Source organism: Festucalex cinctus, chromosome 2 (assembly GCF_051991245.1).
Source record: "Festucalex cinctus isolate MCC-2025b chromosome 2, RoL_Fcin_1.0, whole genome shotgun sequence".
NCBI classification, from domain to species: Eukaryota; Metazoa; Chordata; class Actinopteri; order Syngnathiformes; family Syngnathidae; genus Festucalex; species Festucalex cinctus.
In genome coordinates this window covers 21,618,265-21,639,183 of record NC_135412.1, presented here as the reverse complement: position 1 = coordinate 21,639,183, position 20,919 = coordinate 21,618,265, and the positions used below count along the sequence as shown (strand labels likewise).

Sequence of the window (20,919 nt, the reverse complement as noted above, 5' to 3'; positions counted from 1 at the left end):
TTCAATTCAAAATCAAATTTTCTTTTCTTCTGTGTGACATTTGTTGAGTTTGAGTTTCATCATCCCAGCTCTCTAATCCAGTGTTTCCAAACCTTTATTGAGCCAAGGCACATATTTTCAATCCAAACAAAAATGACACAAAACATATATACATATTAAAATAATGGTCTTATCTCAATTTCCTCACAAATTTACTTTGGGCCTGTTTAGCGAAATACAAATTCATCATTCAACAGCAACAAGTCATCCTGAATTGTAGCATTTAATGTTCTGCCTTGCAAAATAATATACACTTTTTTTTTTTCCTTTGTCACATTACATTTCCATACTTAGTCATACGAGTACCTTTTCACCTCTGCATATTATACACACACAACCCAAGATAATTTTTTTGTGGTATTTGAGTGTTTATTATTATTTTTCCCTCAAATGACAATGACATGAAAGCGCAGAAGGGGGTGTTGAAACCATCAAATAAAAATGAATAAGTCGTGAAGGTCAAGTAAGAGTACCAAATGGAATAAAAGATATTGTATCAAAAATGTCTTTTTTTTTTCTCATATATATATATTTATATAGGACTAATAATGCTCTTTAACTATGCAAAGCAAGGAATGCCCTGTTTTCATTATTTTGAGCCTTGGCTTTTCCTATCAACTTTATTAATTGTTATAAAGAAAGAAAACGAAAAAAACTTGACAATTTTGTGTGGGCTGTGTGGGGCGTTTAGAGGCATCCTGGAAGCCTGTCCAATCTGCCGTTGAGTCGCAGCGTGGTGCGTTCGCGTCTGGCCACCGACGGCGGCTTCAGCTGAGCTGCCCGCGAGAGAAGGTCTTCCCACTGAGAAGGCAACAGGAAGAAAATTTTTTTTTTTTGCATCAATGCTAGCTATGTCCTTCGTTTTAGTCTTTGGTAATTCATTTAATGCATGAGCCTTTGGGGATGATTTTAAATGTTTTAAGTAGATTTATTTTGATATGAACTGGAATAAGGACATTTGAAAGTGTGTCACACAGAAGTGACATCATCTAGCACCAGCCAATAGAAAATCACCTTCAGATGAGGTCACTCCCATGGCGATTTTTAAATATTGCGCACAAGCAACACACTTAACAAAAATAAATAAATAAAGCTAATACTGAAACTAACAAACTAAACTAAAACTGAGCATTTATTAAATAACTAAAACTAATAAAAACTAACAGAACACCACGAAAACAAACTAAATTTAAAAGACAAAACTCAAAATGAAATAAAAACTAACTCCAATGAAAAATTCAAAACTATACTAACCCTAACGCGCGCGCATATTCAACTTTCATGGCCAGTATATACAGAAGCATTTATCTGCTGATATTTACTTGAGAAATGTGGGATGAAGAAAAAAAAAAATCAGAAAGCTAGTGAAGGCTCAATGGGCTCCAGTTACGCATTAATGGCATCAACATGATCTGCACTCTATTTGATGCGTTTACAACTGTGGAGGATTTCCCCCAATAAAAATTCCTTCTCAACAAATGGGACCAAGTTTGAACTAGAGATGGGAATCGCAGGACTAACTCTCAGGATGACATTGCCACAATATTTAGGCAACAAAAACAACAGTAACCGTCTGTTAAATGAAGAAAAAAACTGCGTTGTCGAATAACAAGCGAGCTACAGCTGGTCGCCAACAAGCCATACAAATATGTATACAGTAAGTTGTGATCAGAATGCGTCCATGATGGCAAAAAAAAAAATTCTTTTTTTTTCACTCTCTTTTTTTGAAGAGGATGAATCAGCAGAACTCAGAACTTGAGTAGAACTCAGAACTTGAGTATTTGAATTTGTGCTAGCCACAATTGATTTTTTTTTTTGGTCAACCATCTGCCTAAAATGTTACTGACCCAAAGTTCTCAGAACTTGAGAATTATTTTATCTTGTTATGACCCCGCCTCTTCAAAACAATTTGAAGGAGAGCAGAAACACTTTCATTGGTAGTAAATAACAACATCGAGATTTTGCACAGCAGCGGACATTTAGGTGGAGAGGCTACGTACGAAATGGTCTTCATCTCCTTCTTCTCAGCGTCTGGTCGGGCACGGTTGAGAACCTTGAGGAAGTCTGACGTCTTGGCCCGCATGCGCGTGTGAATGTAGGCCTGGAGAAGGACCAATTACACATTTTCAATGGCGGTTTTCGGACAAGACAAACTTTCATTTTAGTATCTTCAATCCAGGCTATGCCAGTGATTATGATCATTATAATTTAGTCACAACAAATAATGCATCACTATCAAATTATTTTTAGAATCGATTATTCCATCAATTAATTGGATAAAATGTTATTTTGCTTTAAAGTGCATTAGAAAACCTTTTTTTTTTTTTTTAAACTAATTTTAGTTTAAGCAATTATTGTTGTTCCTTTAGTATTTTCAGTATTCAACATTATCAGTGAGAGGAATTGATGTTGTACTCACTGATCTTTTTGAAACAAATTTGTGTCACTGGTTCGGTCATTGTTTTCCATTGTAAAAGTAAATGTTTGCAAATGTCTTATTTTGATTAAATGCAAAAGAAAATCAGTTTACGCTGATGAAGCACTACAGAAATCAGAAAATAATTACTGTAGAGAGACTGAAATTGAAGGATTTGGACATTTTAATTTAAACAATGGCTCTAAACAAGTCGTTTATTAGCAAAGAAGTATTAGTAAAGAAGTTGTTAATTGAATAATCGAATACTTGTCGATTAATCTTAACAGCTCTAAAATAATAATTCTTTATCTATGGAAGTGATGTATATTGACAGGCAGAACAAATCACTGTTACCTTTCATATGACAGAATAACATTTTCAACGAGACTAAGTGCAATTTCTGGAGAAATTGTGTGGGAATGCTGAATGCTAATATCTGATTGCTTATGAAGGAAATTGAAGGATAAATTGTGTGGGAATTCTGAAAGCTAATATCTGAATACTTATGAAGGAAATTGAAGGATAAATTGTGTTGGAATGCTGAAAGCTGAATGCTAATATCTGAATGCTAAAGAAGGAAATTGAAGGATAAATTGTGTGGGAATGCTGAAAGTTCAATGCTAATAGCTGAATGCTAATATCTGAAATTGAAGGATAAATGATGTGAAAATGACAAAGTATTAATTATAGGTGAAAGGTAAATGAATAAAAAGAACACTTGAACCCAGGAGGAGTGACTATTTGAAGCAAGTTGTAATTTATATGGAAAAGTGTTATATGAAAGTACCCTCCATTCATGATGGAAAAGTGGAACGAATAATATTAAAAAAAAGAAAAAAAAATCATTCAATAGCGCCACCTAGACATGCAGTAGCCTCCATTCATTTATGTAAAAATGGAACGAATGATATCAACAAACAACTAAATGGGCCCAGATTTGACACTGCGTGAACTGAGACCAGCTCCTTATTACAACTTGTGGGATATACTTTTTGTGACAACGTTGTTAAGTGGTATGCGGTGAAATTGCGTCTCATGCAAAATATGTGCCTTAGCTCAATAAAGATTGTGAAACGGCGCTCTATCCGTCAGACAAGGATGCAAACAAAACACTGTATTGTGAGTTTTACCTTCCTGTTTCTCAACAAACTCACAGACACAAACACACCCATCAATAAACGTGCCCACACTGACTCCTGTCTGTCTGCGCAAAACAAAACATCCTACTTCATTAACGAGCGGCAGCGCAGCTCTCAAAAGCCAATAACATGCACCTGAGATTAACGTTGCTCAAAAACATCTCTCTTAGTAGGCATTTACAAGCGCAAAAAGGTGCATTAAGGAAGTTGTAGTCATGTGTACTCAAACGCCCATCAGCCGCCCTAAGATCTGTATGATGAATGCGTGTGGCAGCACAAAGCGGACTTTCTGTTGATGACAGTAGCAGATGGAACGCTCCATTACTGTAAGTGACTCTAAAAGCGTGTAATTAAAAAGGAGACAGGTGTCCCCTTAAAATCCGATTGTGAAACAACCTGAGACGCTACCAAGTGATGCAACTTCTCAGCTTTGGTCCATAACTAAGTGTATAAGGGTTGAGCAAACTTTTGTTGTTTTGTTTTACCCTCCAACAAGGTGAAGAAGCATGCTTCAAACATCCATCCATCCATCCATTTTCTTGACCGCTTATTCCTCACAAGGGTCGCGGGGGCTGCTGGCGCCTATCTCAGCTGGCTCTGGGCAGTAGGCGGGGGACACCCTGGACTGGTTGCCAACCAATCGCAGATGCTTCAAACAATGTTACGCAAACTGTTGTTGATGTGTTTGTTTTGGCTAGAGTTGGGTGGGCCAGGGGTCGGTTAGTGGCATCCTGGAAGGGACTAAAAGCATTGCCATTCATTTGAACTCATTCACTGGCAGCCATTTTCACTGAAGCAAGCCCCTTCGCTCCCGGCTGTTTTTCTGGATTTTGACTGATTCTGCAAGGCCCACTGAATATTGTGTTCTATTGCTAGAAAAAACGTTGAACCTACCAAAAGAAAGATTAGAGTCTCTTCTTTCATCAAGGGAAAAAAAAAAAAAAAAAAAAAAAAAAAAAAAAAAGTATATTTCTATCTGTTTCCGTTTTGCAGAACCTAGCATTAGAATATAGCTAAGTTTCATCATTATTCACACATTTCTTTTAATATGTGTGGAAAATATCTTGTTGCAACATGTCTCTGGTTGATCTCATACTCTGCTGCCACCTGCTGGCCGTTTTTCTCTACAGTTCAGAGGCTACATTAAAGCCTGTATGCTCCAGCTAGCATAAACATTTAACACATTTAACAACAACAACAACAAAACCCGCACATATAAATACATCTTTGGGAACTTAAAACATTTAAAATCGAATGTATTAATAAGTTTTTGGGAGCAAATGCGTTAATGGGGAGATGCAAGTATGGCTGGGCGATATGGCCAAAAAATAAAATCTCGCTTTTGTTAGTCATTAAGGACAATTACGATTTCAATCGATTTTTAGTAATAAACCCAACAAACATTTATTTAAACATTTAATGTATTCAAAAATAATTCCTGTGCAAAATGTTCAGACAACAATAATGTGTACTAATTCTAAATCAGTTTTAATAATAAACTCAACGTTCATAGTTTGTGCTTAAATGTCACAATTAAGTAGTTGGTAGCTATTGCAAACGTGTCTTGTAAATACTCATCCAGTATTCTGACACAAAATTACGATTCACAACAACATTTGGATGTAACAGAACGTTAAAACAGCTTTTAATAATCCAGAAGACAAAATCCGATTTTATGATTTAGCACTTTTTCAATGATTCGCTTTTTAAATTACAATTAATCAAATTAATTCAATTTATTGCCCAGCCACAGATGCAAGTGTTTTAAAGTTACAAGTGCGGTCACAGAACAAATTAAACTGTAAACTGAATGCATTCGTTTATTTTTTTAATGTTATCATATAATAGTTAAACTACAACTCGCGGACCGGAGTTTGGCAGCAACAACTCTGACCTAAAGGTGAAATCACCAAGTGTGCTCCATTCCAACTCACCTTGGAGCACTTTATGTGGTAATGCAGGTAGTCCCTGAAGGTGTGGATGAGGTTGATGGTGTTGTCTCTGGCATTGGTATTGGTGTGACGTGGGAAAAGGACTGGGAAGAAAACCAACGGAACAGGTATGTCAGTATCAGTCAGTAATGTTGCGACACTCCTTGAAACTGACCAAAGGTGATGTAGCCGATGTTGTCCCCGATAGTTGCGTCTGTGTCCTTCAGCTCCAGAGGCGGCTCCCTGTGGCTGAACAGCACCTGCGGGGCCGTGTGGCTTGCTCGCCGGCCCTCTTTGAACTCCTATGCGGCAATTTGATGGTGACAAAACATAAATTGGCACAATATGAACGGGAATTAAAACTACAGCACACGGTACGCAGTCAGAAATGTCAAATGTTTTCAACGTCAAGGAAGTTTGCAAATGTCAAAATTCACTGAATGCATGAACTTTACATTAATACTGTCCTTTTTTAACACTTAAAATGTTGTAGTTCTGTCACTAGTGGATAGGTTTTAGAATTGATTAATTGGATTCATGCATAAAAGTGTATAAAAAAGCATTTTCCCTGATTACTGTTTCTTAATGTGTGGCGTTTATTTCGTAGTTTGTATCTGCATAGTGATTAAAAAAAAAGGGGGGGTTTGATGCTGGACCATGTTACCGATTCAGTTATTCTTTTCTAAAGTAAAAATAGATGTTTGAAAATGTCTTATTTTGATTAAACAGAAGATAATCAGTCTTTCTTCGTGAAGGACTACAGAAATCAGTGAACAATTACTGCTGATATTGTTGAAATCAGAGGATTTGGACAATTTTACATTTAAAAAAATGGCTCCAAATGATTACCCGATGATTAAAATAGTTGTTTAATAATTTGATAATCGATTAATTTTGACAGCTCTAAAATGTTGATTGTGAGCACCTCCACTGGCTGCCATAAAATAAAAAAATAAAAAAATAAAAAAAAAGTGTCAGATCATATCTCCCAGATACATTTTTTCTCTAGACAACTTATCCTTTATTATTCATTTATTATTCACAAATCTGTTTAAAACTGTGAGGAAAACAGCTTGTTTGCAACATGTCCCTGGTTGATCTCTTCTGCTGTTTTGTAATAATAACTACCATTGTTTAAACAGTTGTCTGCAGTTCAGAGGCTGCATCAAAGCCTTCTGTATGCTCAAGAATAATTAAAAAAATAAACAAAAAATACTTCTTTGGGACACAGGCAACATTTAAAATAGAACGTATTTATACGTTTTTTGGGAGCAAATGAGTTAAGTACACATTTGCAAAGTAATACATTTTGTTGCCTCACAAACCTGCATGAAAACTTTGCCAATAATGACGTCATCGTCGTCTTTGAAGACGGTGCTGAACACCACTGTCACCCGGTCTTTCTTGGCCTCCACATACCTGAGGGGATTCAAGTGTAATTTAATACATCTGAAATTGTTCACATAGTTCACAAGAGCAAGAACCTACATGGACTCGTCATCTCTGTAGTGGACCACAGCCCTCTTCTCCCCCTCTTTGCCCTCCTCCTGGAACTTGAAGTACTTTTCAAATACGGAGGCAAAGCAGTTTCTCTTCAGCATCCCAGCTTGGTGCACAAGCTCATCTTTTTTGCCTGGTAGTGCGTCCAGGTCATACAGGAGTGACACGTTGTAGCCTGGAAGCAAATCAGAGCTTCATTTTGTTACTCATTTTCATCAGCATGAAGCTAACATCGTTACAATAATGTGGACATACCAGCCTCCGGTGAAACGAGAAAGCTCCCGTACACTCTCTTCAGAAGCTAAGAACAAAAACATGTTTTAAATATTTAAAAATCAATGAACAGTGGCTAAGTACAAATGAACATCTGAGACCAAAATAAAGATCTAAACAAAAACTGTGGGCCAAAATGTGATCTCATGCCATTGCCTTCTAGCCTGAGTAATAAGTAGCCTAATCGTATTTTATGTTTGTGTATTTAAAATATTTTACAATTACAGTATTTTTTCTATGCTAAACAAGTTTTTGGTCTGCATTTTTCTTGGGCCTGTATGCACCAGGGGATGTTGTTGTTTTGTTAACTGTGGGCCTAGGTAGCCCTTTGAGACCATTTCGTGATTGAGAGCTATTCAAAATAATTTGGTTAAAAAATAAATAAATAAATAAATATTTTTTATTTTTTAAAAGACAGTTCATTAACAGTATGAAAAAAATAAATACAACCGTTGTTGCTACTTTGGTCCAAGAGCTGTCTGGATTATTTAATGCATTGTTTTATTTTAAATTGCTAACAGTGATGTGATTATTATAGCCTGCTGGAATCCTCTGGCAACAGCACAAGAAAATAAAAAATCTTAGAAATACAGACGTAATAAAAGGCAGTCACACAAAAATTGCTTAACCCCTTCAGACCCATAGATGGTTGCAGTGGACATTAGGCATGTAACAATCCCGGCAATATCGTGGTATCTGATATTACAACTGTCACATTATATCTCGTCGTAATGTCACAATATTTAAAAAGAAAAAAAAAGAAAAAAAAAGAAAAAAAAAAAGGAAAAAAAAGAAAGAAAAAAAAGGTTGATTTCCATTTATGCCGTTCTAGCACCCTCTGGTGGCTAGTTTTTTGGTACAGTTTAATTTTCAAAAGGCAAGTTTTGGCCCTTATACTTTTAAAATCCACGCTAATGGTCAGATGAAGGGGAACGTAATATGCTTGTGACCAGAGTCAATATGTGGAGGAACTCAATGCGTGCTTGCATTAGCAAGTAAATGCCTCAATATTTAGTGTTTTTAGGAAATTGCAGGTTGTTTATAAGCATTGCTGTAATGTACAAAAGCATAATATTTTTTTTTCTTTAAACAATATTGTGACCTTTTTTGTATCGCCAACCTCCCCACAATATCGTGATAATTATCGTATCGTGACCTTTATATCATGATAATATCACATCTTGGCGTCCACTATAACGACTAAAAACATGAGATAACGCCCTCCCCCAAAAAATTTCCATGTTGTTCTTATGTGGGAAAAGAGCCGAATCAGCAAAAAAAAAATAAATACATTTTTCCCAGCAGAAAAAAATGCGTCTCTACGTTAGAACCAAAACTAACAAGGTATTGCTTCCGATAAACAATTGATGGGGTCTCTCCATTATAATAGATAAGTGTCATTCTGAAATTAACAGTAGGAAAGCAAAGAGGAAGAGAGGAATGGCAGTCACGCATCACAAACTTGGATTCAATCTGTCAGTATAAAGATGTTTCACATAATCCTTTTCTCATGTATCCTTCAGAGAGAGGGGAAAAAAAATGTGACTAGACTGCAGCAAACGTATTCATACAGCTGCCGCTAGTCACAGTCAGCACTTCCTTGTCTGTGGTGAGTGCGCCTCAAACGCGCTTCCTGTTTCTACGAGGGGCCTCTGTGGCTGATTTTTTCCCTTACATGGCAGCAGAACTCTTGACGGTTAACAGCACATGAACAGGACACCTCATTCAAATGGTTTTTTTAATTTTAGCATCTCTATGTATATCATTAAACACCACTGAAAAAGTGTGCCTATGCGTGTTTATGAGTGCATGTGTAGTACCTCGTCAGCCCCATGCTCCTGTAGTTCCTTGTAGAACTTCAGAGAGATGCTGACCATCACTTTGGTCTTATCGCCATTAGGGTTGGAGATGTGGTACAACACGCCATCGAAGTCTGCAGAAGAGAAGGGATGACGTTACGCTGTACAGTTGCCACCTGGCGACCACAACATTAAGACCTTGTGCACCATCTATCAAATCCATTTTCGATCATGCTTGTCCTCATTCGGATTGCGGCTTAGCTGGCTCTTTCTCCAGCTGACTTTTGAGTAAGAGACAGGTATAACCTGGACTGGTTACCAGCCAATCACAGGGTGGTTCATATCAGGGTCTGACATTTCGACTTTTTGAGTAGCATATACAAGTATTCATGATATAATACGGTAAGTTGAAATGACTATTCATTAATATTTAGCAACTTTATACTGTATTATTTCAGCTAAAAAAAAAAAAAAAAAAAACCAACTATATATGGTTAGTTGTTTTTTTGTTGTTGTTTTCTTTTAAATCCAGGCTTTTTTTCTTTTTTTTTTTAATTTTCCAGGCAGTAAAAAAATCATGTGAGAAAAATGCATGAGGAAGCCGGAGGACCCTGGAAAACCCCCCCACACACATTCAAGCAAAGGGAGAGCATGCCAACTGCAACAGATTGGAACCCCAAACCTTATAACTGTGAGGCAGACGTGCTAACCACTCCTGCAATGTCAGAGATGTAAATATCAATGCTATGGTCAATGCATGTACCGTAATATTTTGATGCTCTCGTGTAGCTGAATTAGGTAACTTTACCAAAATATTAAAAACAGCTCTCAATATGATGCAACAGATTTCTACAATACTGTAAAATACAGCCAAAACTGAGTATTACTTTTGACTGTCGAGCACTTAATTGTTAAGTAACACCATCTTACCTGCAAATGTCACATCAACAGCCTCGGGTTTGGTTCTGCAAGGAAAATGAGTACTAAGTTAGTGTAGGGTTCAACCAACATTTTTAAACACGAGACATAATTCCTGGGTAATGGTAATACATCAAATAGGCTATTATTATTAATATTCATCTTTGTGAAGACACTGATTATGGTCATGATGTAACACAACAATTAACAAATGACAAGGGATTAAACAGTTAAATATCCATTTGCATTAAAATGCATTTAGTGTAGTAATAGAAACAGTGAGGCCAAGAAAAAAAAACACGTAAGAAAAAGGAATAGAATGTTTGCAGGATTAAAAAAAAAAAAAAGATTTCATAGAATAAATATCAGAATTTGGGTTGTACCACATATGTACAACATAGCTTATAGATGATACAGAAGTGGATGCTGCTGCATCTTGTACAAGATTATGTTTGTGTGTGTTCCAAGACTGCAACTCCCAACTATTATTGGTTCAAAAAGGATTTAATATTTTTGCATATGTCTTTCTTTCATTCCTGCAAGTATAGCAGCTCTGTTTAACCAAAGAGGCCCAAATGCCACGCAAACAAAGTGAATTTCTGTGAGTAAATTATTGTTTCAGTATATAAGTACTTTTTTAGTATGATTTTTTTGTTAGGCTCAGTATGGGTTCCAAGAGACTGCATTTGGCTGTGTAGCGGACTTGACTCAGCTTGACTTCAGGAATGCGGAAGCTGAAAAAAAAAATTGCCATCCAGTTGCTAATACGCTTGCTAATGTTCCACAAGTATGGACGTTCACGGTTATATTTGTATTTAGTCAACTATTATCGGAGACGAATCGTAATTAGGTATCAACAATAAACATCAAAGAGCCCAAACCAACGACAACAACCCAAAAAAAACAAACACAAAAAAACGTTGGTCAAAGAGACCATTTGAGTTAGCTTGCTGCATCAAATTGCGCCCACAACAAATTACGTTTTCTGTTTTCAATTTTGTAAAATGTCGGATTTATCAAGCCGACGGTGTCAAACGGATACAAAATCCGACTTTTTGCTTCCTGTTCTGAGACGCTTCAGGGGAAGGTTTGATGAAGTGGGGTTAGCGGGATTGACACATAGATCGTTGAGACACACCCCAGCTAGAGGCAAAGCAGTCGGCGCCGATCGTCACATTCAGTGCCCATTTAGACATTTATTTTTTTCCACATTATAACGCTACGTTACAGAATCTATGCGCTCATCAGTCTCCACCAAACTCTCCCCCCGTGCATCAACTACGGCTAGTGCAAAGTACGGACCCGCTAAAGGGAAGCTAGCCTGAGTTAGCAACGCTAGCCAGGTGTAACAATGATTCTCACCCGTTTGATGCGCTGTCGAACTTCAACGACAACGTCTCTTCTATAATGCGGTTATTGATTTCTAACAGGATCATCGCAGTGGATGGTGGCGTCGACGAAGAGGGTGGATAATCGCTGCAATTTGGTGAAGTTATGCGATTTGTGTCAAATGGTGCTAAATGTTTCCTCCCTTGACAGACCAAACCGCTTCCGCCGAGGCTCCTTCCGCCTGTCACTTCCGCGTATTTTGCACTCTGGACCCCATGGTAGTCCGTAGTGTTGCCGGTAATAAAATTGTAATGACAAATTCCGTCCATCCATCATTTTCCATCTATCCATTTTTTTTTTTTTAAACTAAAACCCGGTACTTACATGAATTCGACATAACGGCTAAATAAAATAAAAAAATACTAGTATTGTACTGTAATATTCCAATTATTAATCGTATTATCAAATAATGAAAAAAAAACTGATAATTTTGACAATTTTTAGTAAATAACTACATTACCTATTGGCCTCTAAAGTTAAGAAGCTGGTTTGAACAAGTAGGATTAAGGCACTCAAAAATATGTTCAGTGACTCAAATAATCAATAAGTTAATTTTTAATTATTAATGATTCTTTTTGTTTCAGTAGTACATTTCTTCGAATTTTCATCTCATGTCACCTTATCAGTCACATTTCTCAGCTGACTATAAGTGTAAAGCTTAGGCTGTAAAAAAGAACTTTGACCAAAAACACTAATTTTACAACTGAAACAGAAAAACATAAGAGGTGTTTGTAAAATATTGTTGCAAGGTATGGGGTTCCATGAGTGCCAAAAACATGTTTTTGCGCCTATGTCTTATGACTATGGCCGTGTGACGTGACATGTGTTTGTGTTTATCGAACGGTGAACGGTCCTTGTGTCCATGCTATGTGTATGTGTACATGTCTATGATAAGTGTATTCATGATAGTGCGTATGCTGGGTGCATATGGTAGGTGTCTATGTACGTGTTTATGCTATGTGTATATGCTAATGCATATGCTAGTTGCATATGTACGTGTCTATGCTTAGTTGCTTATGCTAGGTGTCTATGTACGTGTATTTGCTGGGTGCATATGGTAGGAGGCTATGTATGTTTCCCCATTCCACCTAAAGCTAAAGAAGTACAATTTAAAAATATTAACAATATCTATCCTTGTAAGAAATTTTTCGATTCTAAATTTAACATTGAGGACAATGAATGTACCCTTTGCACCAGTAACATCGAAAAAGACGAACATTTGTTTTTCACTTGTATATTTACAAAGCTTTTTGGGGACAGCTTCTATGTATTTTTGGCACTCATGGGACCCCATACATACATAGGTATGGTGTTCGACCAATAGACGCCGTCGATTCTGCTTCAGACACGAGGTATGTAAACGTTAATGTAATTTGGATGTACTTGTAATTTGTGATTCAAAAACAGAATTATAATCTATTTGGCAAGCGAGATTTTTGCAAGCCAGTTAACCAACGTGAACGACGCGTGGTGCATTTGTATCAACAAGCGATACAATTGTAGCGTTTTGCTTTACATCGTTGTTAGCCAGCCAGTTAGCTACTTTGTGCTTATATTTACTGCTGATTCGAAATCGACTACCGAGGTTCTCCCACGGGCGAATTAGTTGTCAAAAAGAACAAATTGTTAAGTGGTCGTTTTATGAAACTTGTGTATAAGCTTTTATAACTTGTTTACCCGGAATGTTAATTAGGTCACGTGCTGTTATAAATGTGACAATTCTCGATACTATCGGCGTTACAGAGTGAGGGGATTATTATAAATATTTTTTAATAACCCTCATGTCACATTGACCCAGCAAGAATTAGAAGTTTAAAAAAATGACAAAAAAAAGTATGCTGGCCTTGTTGTTTAGGCTAAGAATGTTTGAAAGCGCTATATAAATAAAGATGACTTAACTTGACATTATTAAACATAGAGACACAATTAGAACTCAATAAAATGGTGCGAAATGTCTTTAAAAATAAAAAATCTCATTTGCATTCTTTTGTGTATCCAAGAAGAAAACATAACCAAATCTTTTAATACACAATTTCGTTGTAGTCTGATTGGTCGTAGTAATGTTAGTGCTGCATTGTGTTTTCAGGTGGACAATGACACAAACCCAGTGACTGGCCGCTTGCTGTAGTGCATTGTCACAGTGCGTAATGGAGCAAAGGTCAACATTCTTCTCAGTCAGGCTGGCTGCGTGTTGCATTTTAACCAAGCCGACACGTTATTCAAACTGTTTGTTGGGGACGGAAGGAAGGTCGAAGCGTTGACAAGGAACCACACTTTTCAACTTGACCCATTCAGGGATTCAGTGGGTTTGGCACCAAAAACACTTGGTGATTCCACTCTGCAATTTCACTTGTGAGTGCCCCCCCCACCCCCGATCAGCTGACACAATGGTTTCAGATAGGACAGCGGAGCAAGAGAATGAGATGGACCCGAAGGTGCCTGCAGCTGAAGCCATTGAAGGAAATGTGGATGGAGATTTAGAGATGGCTGTCTGTGCTTCAGAGGAGCCGTCTGCCTCTAAAGGTCTCCCAGAGGAGCCCAGAAAGTGGATGTGGGCTGTGATATTCTTGTGTTTCTATGGGTTTATGGCATCCATCAAGCCAGGAGAGCCTTTCATTACGCCCTATCTACTCAGCACTGAGAAGAACTTTACTAGGCAGCAGGTCAGTTGTGCCCTTTCGGGGGTTGATTGAACTTTTGTTGAATTTGTATGCACCCTTATCTTGTCACATTACACTGGTCAACATGATTTTTTCTTGCATAGGGTTTTTCAACGGATTTGGGGTAATTATGGGGCACTGAATCCAAATCTGTTTTGGGTTTTTACTAATCACATTACCATTTTGAGATATCAAAAATAATGGCAGCTATTCTATAAGAATACATGTCCAAAACTACTGCACTCATTTTGAGCATTTTTGACCAAAACATACAACCACTAATTATTGTATGTGAAATATTGGGGGAAAAGTATAGTCTAGAGCATTATGCTAATCACAGGTGGATACCACTGAAAAGCTTTTTTTTTTTTCTTCTTCTTCTTTTTAGTAAAATATAATTTGCAATTTTCAACATAGAACATGCAAACAACATGCACAGGTTACACTGTTACTTTAAAGGGGTAGTTACCCATGAACATATCTTCACAATAATATGTTATATGTGACCTCACTAGTCTAAACATGACATTCTGATTAATATTATATATTTGTGGAATATGAGTTATGAAGCAAAATCCAGCCATTTTTTTTATCCATCTCACCAGGCAGCCATTTTGCCACTTGCTGTCGACTGAAGATGACATCACAGCTGCTCAGGAGGCAACAACCAATCACAGCTCCCCTGTTTTCTGAAGCTGAGCTGTGATTGGCCGTTACCTGAGACCTGAGCAACTGTGATGTCATCTTCAGTCGGCAGCAAGAAGGCAACAACCAGTCGCAGCTCCCGTTTTCTGAAGCTGAGCTGTGATTGGTTGTTACCTGAGACCTCGGCAACTGTGATGTCATCTTCAGTCGACAGCAAGTGGCAAAATGGCCGCCGCCTAACATGGATAAAAACAGCTTAATTTTGCTTCATAACTCTTGTTCCATAAATGTAATATTAGGAATGTCATGTTGAGACTAGTGAGATCACATATATTATTGTCAAGAATTCTATTTTTGGATTGACTTCTCTTTTAAAACAATTTGTAGTGTTGTCGAAATCCTAATAAAATCCTGGCACAAAGTAGCAATCACGTGACGACATCTCTCTCAAAAAGTAAAACAGTTTGAAGATCCTGATCCGAGCTGGCTTGAATGTTTTTGGTTTTTTTTTTTAGGTGACCAATGAAATTACTCCAGTGCTGACGTACTCCTACATGGCAGTGCTGGTACCCGCCTTCCTGCTGACCGATCTCCTGCGCTACAAGCCGGTTCTGATCATCCAGGGCATGAGCCAGGTGGTCATCTGGCTCCTTCTCCTCTTAGGTACCTCCCTCCTCGAGATGCAGTTCATGGAATTCTTCTACGGCGTCACAATGGCGTGCCGCGTGGCATATTCCTCCTATATCTTTTCCCTGGTCAACCAGAGCCTATACCAGCGCGTGGCCAGCTACTCGCGCACCTCGGTCCTCTTGGGGGTGTTCGCCAGCTCCTTGCTCGGCCAGCTGTTCGTTTCAGTGGGACAAATCCGCTACAGGACCCTCAGTGCGATTTCTTTGGGTTTTGTCAGCTTTGGTCTGCTGCTGTCACTGTGCCTGCCCTGGCCCAAACGCTCCTTGTTTTTCAACCAGGCGCGCAAACAGGAGCACAGAGGAGCGGCCAGTCAGATAGCCACCAAGGCGGAATTGGACAAGATCAACGCCAAGGAGGCCGACTTGACCGCTGCCGTCTCCAAGTGCACCGCATCCCGCTGGAAGGATTCAATCTTGGTGCAGATGCTGATGGAGCTGAGAACGGTGGTGAAAAGACCCAACATGCGGCTGTGGTCCCTATGGTGGATCTTCAACTCCACAGGATACTACCTGGTGTTATTCTACGTCCACATCCTGTGGAGCAAAGTCTACCCGGCGACTGAGAACAAGAATGTATACAATGGCGCCGTGGAGGCTGCTTCTACCTTACTCAGTAAGTCATTTTGAATTCCGAAAATGTTACGCTGTGAGTTTGTTTTGAATATTAAAAACACTGTCATGAATTAATTTTATGTTCATCACAGTCCAAAAAGTGAAGAACCAAATTTTTAACGTTGAACATGCACTGAATAAATGTACTTTTATTGTATTCTCAAGGGACCGAACCCTGCAATGAATCATGAAAAAAAAATCAAGATTGACACTCCCCCAAAATATTTTACGTTGCTATGAAACTGATATCAAAACAGTTTAATATCTTATCAAACCTATCATAGCATTACCCTTAAAAATAGCTTACTGATTAATTGATTTGGAGAAAAAAAAAATGCAGAAGAATAAAACATATGTAAGCTTGTTATTTGGGCTGTGAATCAAAATTCAATTCCAATTTCAATTATTACACTCCACAATTACAAAATAGGAATAATCGTGAACAAAAATAAGATTATTCACACAAATTTTGGGTTGTTTAAATGTATATATTTGCACCGTTTTTATTTTAAAATGACTAATAAACTTGCATAATTATAGTATTTAAAAGAAATGTATTTGTTTTAATATATATATATATTTTTTATGTGGTTAAACATTTTCTTTGTTTTGTACAAAAAACAACAACAAGTGATTATCCTAATCGTGATTGCAATTATTACCAAATTAATTGTGACTAATATTTTCTTCATGATCGAGCAGCCCGACTTGTTATGAAAAAAATGGTATTGGGAAAAATCCACAATCATCAGGTCAGGCTCGATCAAGATCTGGCATCAGTGATTGGTCAGAAAATTGTGATCACTGAACCCCTACTTGACCCCAATTACTCTTAGCCAGGGCTTGGGCATCTGGTGGCATTTTTTGGGGGTTGCAGAAAGAGTTTTAAAAATATATAATTGTAAATAACGAGCCACCATCATAAATGGGGGCAATATGTCTACCAGTATTTTCACTTTGTGGCCTCTCTAACCAATACTTTTGTTGAAATCTTTTGCTTCTTTGCAGGTGCGTTGACCTCCTTCATCGCGGGCTTTGTGAAAATCCGGTGGAATATCTGGTCAGAGCTCGTCATTGGCGTGATCACGGCCGTGCAGGCTGGCCTGCTCCTGCTCATGGGCACCACCGACAACATCTGGGTCTGTTACGTGGCCTATGTCATCTTCAGAAGCTTCTACCAGTTCCTGGTGCCCATTGCCACGTGAGTGCAGTCTCATTTGCATAGAAGGGGCCCAAATCGGTTTGCTGTGTTTTATTGCTGCGTGAGTTGGTGAGTCACCGTTATGAATGCTTGAAAGTGAAAACGATACATCTTTAGAGTTTTGTGTGCAAGTCCACAGACTCATGTCCCAGAAAACTGGGAATGTTTTTTTAAATGTAGTTAGTTTTAATTCGTTTTGAGGGCGGTTGTGGTAGTTTTTAATTAATTGTAGTTCTTTTAAAAGTGCTTCTGTGCAATATTTAATAAACGGCATGGTAAAATGAAAAAAAGTAACGCATTTCTTGCTACCTTGCGTTGCATTTGGGCGGAGTTAAATGAAAAAGCGGGTGAGCCGAGCCATTGGAGGCAAAAGTCAAGCGCATAAACATTGTCGGCTAGGAGCGACGTCATCTGAAGGTGATTTTCTATTGGCTGTTCCTAGATGACGTCACTTCTGTGTGACACACTTTCAAACGTCTTTATTCTGATTAATATCGAAAAATAAATATTACATAAAATCACATTTAAAATAAACCCCCAAGGCTCATGTATTAAATTAATTACCAAAGACTAAAACGAAGGACATTTTTGCTGTAATTATAGTTGGTTTTAGTTAGTTTTGTAAATATTTTTTCTGTAATTATAGTTGGTTTTAGTTAGTTTTGTAAATGTAAAATATAGTTTCAGTTAGTTTTTTTTTTTTTTTTTTAAGCGTTTTTATTTTGTTAACCAAAATGTTTTTTTAATTTTAGTTATTTCGTTAATTAATAGACTACGTGCAATTTCTGGAGAAATTGTGTGGGAATGCTGAAAACTTAATGCTAATAGCTGAATGCTAATATTTGAATGCATGCGGAATGCTTATGAAGTAAATTGAGAGATATGAAATTATGACCTGCTGGTTACTGGACAATGCACTTTACCAACTGTGCCACCGAGCAGTATCAGACACTTGGTAATGATGATAAGTTATATGTATGGAAGTGGTCGTGGAAGGTGTACTTAGAAAAAGTTCAATGTCTGTCCCATTGAAAATGAATGGGGAAAAGTTTATTTTAAACATTAAATTGTGCAAATACTGTACGTAATGTGGAATCAGACGATATAGACCCCGGGAGGTGTGAATTTTTGAAGCTAGTTGAAATTTGAACAGTGTAAATTGGAAGTATTATGTGAGAGTTGTTACGCGGCAAAAAAGTGAGGAGAATAAAAATCACAATAACGTATGTGGGAATGCTGAAGCATTCCCACATACGTTATTGTGATTTTTACCTTGGTCTGAACTCACTGTTGTTCAAGTTGATCGGAAACAAAAACACAGAAATGGTGTTAATAAGACAGTAAACTTATCCACAAACCACTCTGAGAGTTTTTTCTCGAATGTGAACTAAATGACACGTTGTAATCAAATACTACCGAGCACCTGTTGTAAAATGTCATCGTGGAATTCTTCGACCTGACTGTGTGATTTGTTATATAGTTTCCAGATAGCGTCGTCGCTCACCAAGGAGCTTTGTGCCTTGGTGTTCGGCATCAACACCTTCATTGGGACCATCCTGAAGAGCATCATCAACCTGATCTTTTCCGACAAGAGGGGGTTGGGTTTGGATGTACACAGTCAGGTATGTAGACATGCAACAAGAGCTATTTTAGGCCACAAATGTTTTTGACATTATCCTGCCTCTGCGCTTATTGTCAGAGTCGTGTTTAGATATTTGTTCGCTTCTCACTTGCCCCACCCTCAAAGTGGAAGGTTTATTTACAAACCTGTGGAATATAACACAAACACTGACGCACAATCTGACACACAACTAAATTGAAATGGAACATTTTGGATGAGCAAAATTATTGGAACAGAAAAACAAAAGATTCAAATTAATAAATTATATATATATATATATATATATATATATATATATATATATATATTTTTTTTTTTTAATTTCTGTGACCCACTGACATCACCAGACTTTTACAATCTTCTTTTGTGATGCTTTCACCATAGCTATTTTCAGTTGTTTGTTTTGTGGAGTCACTGGAGTCAGTGTCCTTGTTCGCAGGAAAAATGCATTCGCTGTCGGGTTTAAGTCTGGTGATTTACTTGGCCAAATTTAAACCTTCCTTGCGCTGATGAAATCCTTTTTTTGTTTTGGAGCTGCATGATGAAGGATCTCCTCATCACTTTGGTAGCATCTTTCTTAAAATTGGCAGACCAAAAGATTTTGATGTTCATTTTGCATCTGCAATCAAGTTATCAATAAAGTCCGCCCTGTTCTGAAAGAAACCGTGCAAGCCAAAATCATGACATTACCTCCATTTCATAGATGAGCTTGCATGGTTGAAATACTGAGCAGGTCCTTTTTTGACTATCCACCATTTTGATTCATCTTTGTTGCTCTCGGCCCAGTTCTTTTTTTGTTTTGTTTTTAGGTTCGTCTCATACAGCAGTCAGAGCCCCGATTCGAACACAGACTCTACTTACTGTGACTCGACATGTTGCCCTATTTGTACATGACAACTCTTCTTGTAACCTTGACTGATTTCGGCTCCACATAATTGTTGCATTTCTGCTTTTTTCCTTTTCCAGTTTCTTGTGTACTTCATTTACTTCACCCTGCTGACCGTCATCTACTTAACAAGTGCCGTCTTCGTCATCTGTCGTCACTTCAGAAAGCAGCCCAAGCGGCAAGAAGAGATTGACCAGCAGCCCAAGTCTACGCAGCTTAGCAACATGCTACCTGAGGCAGAACCTTTGTCCAATGGCAAAAATGCCAAGACATAATAATCATCACCTATTAATGGACTCTGTTTTAATGAGCCGTAATCATGCTTCAAGTGCCTCAAACTGGCGGATACAAAAGCCTGGTTTCACTTTTTTTTTTATTATTATATATTCAATGCACTTAATGACAAACTTCAGTGTTGTGGGACCACTCAAGTGATGACCCAAATGAGCAGTTTTGATTATCTTGATTCATTGACAGCGAATTATTGATTCCAATGTGATCACAATGGCACAGACGCTATTAGTGTGATGATATGATACCTCTCAACATAAATCTATTGGATTTATTTTCTGTCTGCATCGATAATCATACATTTGCATCACTTTAGAAAAGCCCTTCAGTGTCATACAAGCATTGATTGTGTCATTGGACACATTTTATCAAGTCATATTGTTTAGTTTACAAAAAAAAATGCAATGAAATAGGAAAAAAAAAAAGGTAGAAAATGCATTGGAAAAAATTATTAACCTTGAAGGTTGTCTGGTTTTTGGTGATTAGAAGGGCTGCTTTTACTCCCACAAGCACTTGTTTGTTGGACAATTTTCAGAATGTAGTGTTGTAAAATGCAACAGGAATCATTTGCAGGTTTTGCTAATTTTTGTTTTTAAAGGAATTGCGAGTATATGAGATGACTGTTTTTGAGTAGGATTATTATACAGTATTCATCTGGAACGAGTTTTAAGTTAATGTTACAATATAGCTGATAATGTTATCTGTGAGCTTGTCTGAATGCTGTAAAACAAACTGAGTCAGGTGTTTATTATTTTTAGTATTTTGGTGTACGGTATGTACAATTAAAGCGAGTTGGTAATATTTGAATTCTCAGTTTGAGTTTGTAAACTAGCATTCCACATCTGTTATTTTGGTCAGCTTTTTCGAAATTGTTTTACTGCAATGATTTATATATTTTTTTTTGTCAGTG

At 37.5% G+C, this 20,919-nt stretch overlaps 2 protein-coding genes across 5 annotated transcripts; one reads left to right on the top strand and one right to left on the bottom strand.

Moving 5' to 3' along the window:
• Window positions 1–78: 78 nt before the first annotated feature.
• On the bottom strand, window positions 79–11,621 carry arpc2 (actin related protein 2/3 complex, subunit 2). The gene is made up of 10 exons (XM_077513730.1): window positions 11,378–11,621; window positions 10,028–10,062; window positions 9,119–9,231; window positions 7,281–7,326; window positions 7,014–7,200; window positions 6,851–6,944; window positions 5,701–5,827; window positions 5,529–5,629; window positions 2,040–2,140; window positions 79–840 (listed from the first exon to the last, which is right to left on the bottom strand). The coding sequence occupies exons 1-10, from the start codon at window positions 11,449–11,451 to the stop codon at window positions 807–809; spliced, it is 912 nt and encodes a 303-aa protein (XP_077369856.1). The 5' UTR covers window positions 11,452–11,621; the 3' UTR covers window positions 79–806.
• Window positions 10,953–20,810, top strand: slc19a1 (solute carrier family 19 member 1). Of its 4 annotated transcripts, XM_077513726.1 has the most exons (7): window positions 11,932–12,334; window positions 12,709–12,756; window positions 13,491–14,067; window positions 15,225–16,011; window positions 17,019–17,211; window positions 18,692–18,833; window positions 19,799–20,810. In XM_077513726.1, exons 3-7 carry the CDS (start codon window positions 13,792–13,794, stop codon window positions 19,991–19,993), a joined length of 1,593 nt encoding a protein of 530 aa, XP_077369852.1. In that variant the 5' UTR covers window positions 11,932–12,334; window positions 12,709–12,756; window positions 13,491–13,791; the 3' UTR covers window positions 19,994–20,810. The 4 variants fall into 4 exon arrangements, with proteins under 4 accessions (XP_077369853.1, XP_077369852.1, XP_077369854.1 ...); XM_077513727.1 differs by lacking the exons at window positions 11,932–12,334; window positions 12,709–12,756 and adding an exon at window positions 10,953–11,641; XM_077513728.1 differs by lacking the exon at window positions 12,709–12,756.
• The last annotated feature ends 109 nt before the right edge of the window (window positions 20,811–20,919 follow it).